The following is a 5,982-nucleotide window of genomic DNA, read 5'->3' as shown; positions in this document are numbered from 1 at the left end:
AAGATTTTATTATCATTTTGTAACTATTTATAAGTTTAATTATTATTTTATAATTTCTTAAACTCAGTGGTCAAAAGTTATTTTAGCATAATTTAATGACTCAAAAGAGAATTCTCAAGTGCAACTTCTGGCCACCTATAGCTGTCATACATTTAGGGTGGCAATGGATCGGGTCGGATTTTTTATCAACCGATCCGAACAAAAAATATGTATCCTCTATCCGACTCGAAAAATATATATCCTCCACCTGACTCCGACCCATCACAAATTTTTAGAGTATAAATCAAACCTAGTATAAAATAAGAACTTAATTAAAAAATAATATTTTTAAATGAAATTACATTATTATCCCGTTGGATCGGATTTTTTCACCCTCCTCCCAGACCCGATCTTTTTAAAAAAATATCCAACCTTACCGGATCAAAATATGTCGGTTTTGAGTTAAATCGCCGTCCCTACGTACCTTAATAGTATTTTAAAAGATCAATAAAGTTCCTAAGCGATTTGGTTAGTAATAAGATTCCCAAGTAACATTAAGTGAGCTTGGAGAGAATAGAAGTGCTCCATGAATATATATTTTAGACCAGACAAATTTCTACGAGACAAGATAAAAACTTCTACTATTTTCATAAGTAAAAATAAATTTGAAAAACAACGAACGTAAAACAGAGGTCGTTGATGACCGAATCATTTGTTAGTGTCGATCGGATCGGTATGGACGATGGGCGAGTGTGATTTCAAAGTATATAGAAAAGGGGTCAAATTGATAGAAGTTTAAAACACTAAATGTCAAAAGTCTAATAATTAAAATGCAAGACTCCAATAAACACATACACCAAAATGTTTGGTTGCATAACTTTCGTAAACTCATCTATGTGAATCTCCCTCCATGATCCTCTGGTTAATGAAACACAGAAACGAAACTAATAATCAGCCATCATCAAGTAGCTCAAACTCGGTTGTATGCAACAGATTTGCTGAAGAGATGGCGGATATATATAACTTGGAGTGCACTCACTAGGGTTAGCAGAATGTACTCCCCAACTGCGTATCCTATAACTCGCTTTCTTGTGCTCTCATTTGCTGCCATCCAGACAGTATACAGCCATTAGAAAGAGTTTCCCATAACGGTATATAATCTATTAGCTATTCTACCTGAGTCAGGGACGAACACAAGATTCTATGTCAGGGGTGTGGGGATTTAAGAGTTATACTAAACATTTAGGGGCTGCATCAGCCCCACAGCACCCTGGCGGTCCATCCCTGCCCGGTGTCATAATAACTTTGTCCAACACATATTTGGTTATGAAGTATACTTCATGTCCAACACATTCATAACTTTGATCCCAGGAACTATTATGATTCTGCCTAAATAACATCAATATTCGAATAATCCTTATAGATTCAAGGAAAAAGTGGAAAAAGCAGGAAACTGTAGCGACTTACTATGACGATGCCGAGTATCACGGGCTTTCAAGTACTTTTGTTCTGCTGTGACAGATTCCAAGGCCTCTCTCAACTCAGCAATTTTAACACTAATTGGGTTCAAATGTTCTGAAACAAAGAGAACCAAAGAAAAATTACCAAACATAAAGGAAAACAACATGTGGTTTACACCAACAAACCGGACAGAAAAAATATAGCAAACCATCTTTGGCAAGATCGTGCTCGGTGGGAATATGGCCGATGTGAATATAGAAAGAAACGGTCTCCGGTGTAGAGTGGGGATTGTGAAAACAAAATTTGTACATTCCGTTTCGTGGAGCCTTGAATTCGAACTTGTCCCCGGATGTCCCCTTCAAACTGTGAACAGTATTACCTCCAGGAGAAGTTACCTGCATTAAGCAAGGGATTAGACAGACAATAGTATTGCTTCAAGGAAAATCAAAACCAATAATTATAAAAGACTCCTTACTAGAACACTATAAATAGACATGGCAATCCGAGTATTTATATGATGTGTACGTAAGTTTCCATGTCATTATTAATTGATATAGATTTTGATATGTTCATGTATTACTGTATTAGTATAATATTTATGTCGCATTCGGCATTCAGCCTATCTATCGAATATCGACATAAGCCTAAAATTAAACAGAAACAGATCCTACAGATCAAATCAATTCAATTAAAAAATGCATGGATCTACAAAATAAACCCCTTTCCACTCTAATACCAAACAACCATAGGCCATTGATCAAAATTTTCCCAATTCAAAACCACCCAGAAACATTCAGGAAATTATATCACATATCTCAAAATATCATCAAAAACTAAATCTTTACTGGATTGAATTAAACATAATAATTAGAAAATACCATTAAAAACCAACCTCCAGTGAATGGAAGTCAACACCGAGTCCTTAAACATTTGTGAAATAGCATATGAATAACTGGCCTATATAACCCAAAATTCACCCAAAAAAACTGACATCAAGCTTATAGATCGGATAATAAACTTACAGTGAAATCGATGCCAGGGTGGTCGGCTCCCCAGAAAATGTCGTGGTCAACGGCGACAAAGTTGCCGGAAATCGTGTCTCCTTCGTAAATCACATATTCGTACACGCATTCGACGTCGGTTACGGTCACCGAAAGTGACGAAACGTTACACAACGAATTCAAAAGAAGCAAAGCCATCAAAGCCCACGTCTTTCCCCATATCTTCTCCATACTTTAGAGTTCAGATTTGGGATTCTCTCTCTCTCTCTCTCGATTTGATTTTGTATCTGTAACAGTTGAACAAATCAGTCAAATCTCTAGAGATTTGATTTAGAGGTTCTACGACTTCGTCAGTTTATCACTGCATTTATTACCCGAACGACTCGTGTTTTATACGACGTCGGTTCATAGTTATTTTGGTTGATTATAATCTCTTACAAGACATCTAAATTGAAAAACCACTTTATTAGTTTAGGGTTAACTACACGATGGATCACTTATATTTTGTATTTATCAATTTTTCTTCAATGATTTTAAAAACATAATATATGGTCACTTTTATTTATGTTTAATTAAGATATGATTACTTTTGTTTTTATTTAATTAAGATGTGGTCGCCACGAGTAAATCATCGTTAAAAGATAACATATTAGTTGATGTGTAGTTAAATATTTGTTATAATCACATATTTGGTCCCTGTTATTTGTATATTCTCTCAACTTAATCTTACTTTTAACTGTGATATATAGGATTAAATTAAGAGAATATGCAAATAACAATGATCGAATATGTGATTATTTCAAAATATTTAACTGACACATCATCTAATATGTTAACTGTTAACGACAGTTAACTCACGATGACCACGTCTTAATTAAATAAAAATGAAAGTGATCATATATTATGTTTTTTTGAAATCAATAAAAAAATAAACAAAATACAAGCATAAATGATCAATCATATAGTTAACTCATTAGTTTATTATCTGAATTTAAAATTATTAAATATTTTAATATATTAAATATATGTATTTATTATATATATGGGTACAATACCCCAACTATACCAATTTATTTTATTTACTCTTTTTTCTATTAAAATTATAAGACGATCTTTTAACTATAAAATATTATTTCGTTGAGTATCTCAACTATTGAAAGTTACAAAATTGTCACTCGATTATTCATAAATTTCAAAATCATCTTTTTTATTAAAAAAATTGGTGGCAGTCTGAGATATATGTTAACATGCTAATAAGATTGATATACTCTGATTCAAAAATCTCAAATGATTATCATATCTAAATCTACATATTAACGTACAACTCTAGATCTGTAAATAAATCGAACATACACAAAAAAATCATTTTTTTATTCGTTCGTTAAAGAATAGAGTTTGTTTGTGTTCGTTCGTTCCAATGATAAACGAACACAAACAAACAAAACTATTTGATAGTTTGAAGGCTTTGTCCACAGATATCAGGATTCGATTTGAATCACTAAATTTGTTAGATTCGTTAGCATTAACCCAACTGAGCTAAGTTTCGAGTTTGATTCGAGTTCATTTGAATTTCGGAAACAAGGGTAGGCAAGGGATGATTTTCTGGACAAGAAGATATGGATTAATTGATGATTCAATCACAACTTCTATGTTATCTAGACTCGAGTTAGTGTCGGATACCAAAAAGCGTATCAATATAATTTTGTTCCGAAAATGTGTTGATCGAATACAAATACTCGAGAGAAATCACGAATTCGAGTAACAGAGCTTATTATATATCTCTATTTTCAGGTCTCTAAACTGGGATATGGTTGTGCATCCCTCTCCGGGTTGTACAATGCTCCTCTGTCCCATGAAGAAGGGTGTTCGTTTATAAAGGAGGTTTTTTCTAGGGGCATCACATTCTTCGACACATCCGATCTTTACGGCGATGAACCTAATGATAATGAGATCTTGGTTGGGAAGGTATGCAAGTCTCGATGCGATGTTACGATCGTTATTCTGTGGTTTCATCCTTCTCGTGTGTTGATGTTTCGTTTCGAAGCTCATCTTCGTTCATGAACACACATGTTGATACGTATACATATATGTATTTCCCATTTCTCAGGCTTTGAAGCAGCTTCCGCGGGATAAAGTACAATTAGCAACAAAATTTGGGATCTTTAGGAAAGCGGGATTTAAGTTTGGGTGAAAGGGACCCCCGAATACGTGCGGAAATGCTGCGAAGCTAGCCTCGAGCGACTCGGCGTGGACTATATCGATATTTACTACCAGCATCGTGTAGATACTTCGGTCCCGATAGAAGAAACTGTAAGCACATATCATCTAAAAGACCACTTCTTTTGTTAATGACTTCTGTTCGATGCATCAAGCATTTCGAAATGGGACAGATGGGGGAGCTCAAGAAGCTTGTGGAAGAGGGAAAGATCAAATACATTGGTCTATCTGAACCTAGCGTCGACACCATTAGAAGAGCTCATGCTGTTCATCCGATATCGGCCCTGGAAATGGAGTATTCCCTCTGGTCTCGCGAGATCGAAGATGATATAATTCCGGTCTGCAGGTTTGTTAGCATTTGGCTATGATGTTATATTCGGTACTCCAACTTTTCGTGTTCGATACTCAATTCTGAGTCCATCTTTCTCAGAGAGCTTGGTATTGGGATAGTAGCATATAGTCCGCTCGGTCGAGGTTTCTTCGGTGGGAAGGCAGCTTTGGAGAGCTTCGTACATCAAATCCATAAGAGTTTCTTTTCATAAAAAAAACTATACTTCTTACATATTTGATCCTTCTTATCACAGAAATTCCATCCAAGATTCACAGGGGATAATTTGGAGAAGAACAGACTCGTATACGCCCGTATCGAAAACTTGGCGAAAAAGCATGGATGCAGCCCTCCTCAGTTAGCTCTGGCATGGCTACTACATCAAGGGGAAGACATCATTCCGATCCCGGGTAAGTTCGGTAAGCCGTATGTTATTCGAATTTGAGTGCGGTGATGGATACGGGTTTTGAATCGTGTTTTTACACCTACAACAAAGATTAAAAACCTTAAAAGCAACATCGGATCGTTGGCCGTGAAGCTGACACAAGATGATTCGAAAGAAATCCAGGATGCGGTGCCGGTCGACGGAGTTGGTGGCGACAGTGAGTATGATGTTTTTGCTGATTATTGCTATAAGGTGGCAAATACACCCGAGAAGTGATTTTCTTGAGCTGGATGATTTTCTTAATAACGAATTGGTATGATCAATTAACAATAAAATTTAAATTCTCTTTCAATTCTATGTCAAATTGAGACTCATTAATATAACGTTAAATAAATAATAATAATAATTTTATTTAAAAGGGTGAAGTACAGAAATGATCTTCGATTATAGGATATTATTATTTTTGAATCGATCAACTATTAAAAGTTATAAAATTGTCCCTCGACTATAGGTATTATTTTGTTGAGTCATTCAATTATTAAAAATTATAAAATGGTTACTCAACTATTTATATGTACCAAACTCATCGTTTTTCACTAAAAAATTGATGG

The 5,982-nt window shown here is 35.0% G+C and overlaps 1 protein-coding gene and 1 pseudogene across 1 annotated transcript; one reads left to right on the top strand and one right to left on the bottom strand.

Annotated features, from left to right (window-relative positions):
• Positions 1-763: 763 nt before the first annotated feature.
• Positions 764-2,712, bottom strand: LOC120213843 (transmembrane emp24 domain-containing protein p24beta3-like). Its single transcript, XM_039211896.1, has 4 exons — positions 2,463-2,712; positions 1,649-1,835; positions 1,447-1,554; positions 764-1,083 (listed from the first exon to the last, which is right to left on the bottom strand). Exons 1-4 carry the CDS (start codon positions 2,670-2,672, stop codon positions 950-952), a joined length of 639 nt encoding a protein of 212 aa, XP_039067827.1. The 5' UTR covers positions 2,673-2,712; the 3' UTR covers positions 764-949.
• A 771-nt stretch (positions 2,713-3,483) lies between these two features.
• Positions 3,484-5,647, top strand: LOC120213650 (annotated as a pseudogene).
• The last annotated feature ends 335 nt before the right edge of the window (positions 5,648-5,982 follow it).

This window comes from Hibiscus syriacus, unplaced genomic scaffold (genome assembly GCF_006381635.1).
Source record: "Hibiscus syriacus cultivar Baekdansim isolate YM2019G1 unplaced genomic scaffold, ASM638163v2 tig00110044_pilon, whole genome shotgun sequence".
Lineage (NCBI taxonomy): Eukaryota > Viridiplantae > Streptophyta > Magnoliopsida > Malvales > Malvaceae > Hibiscus > Hibiscus syriacus.
Note: the sequence above shows the minus strand (reverse complement) of the source record. Positions and strands in the feature narration are given on the sequence as shown.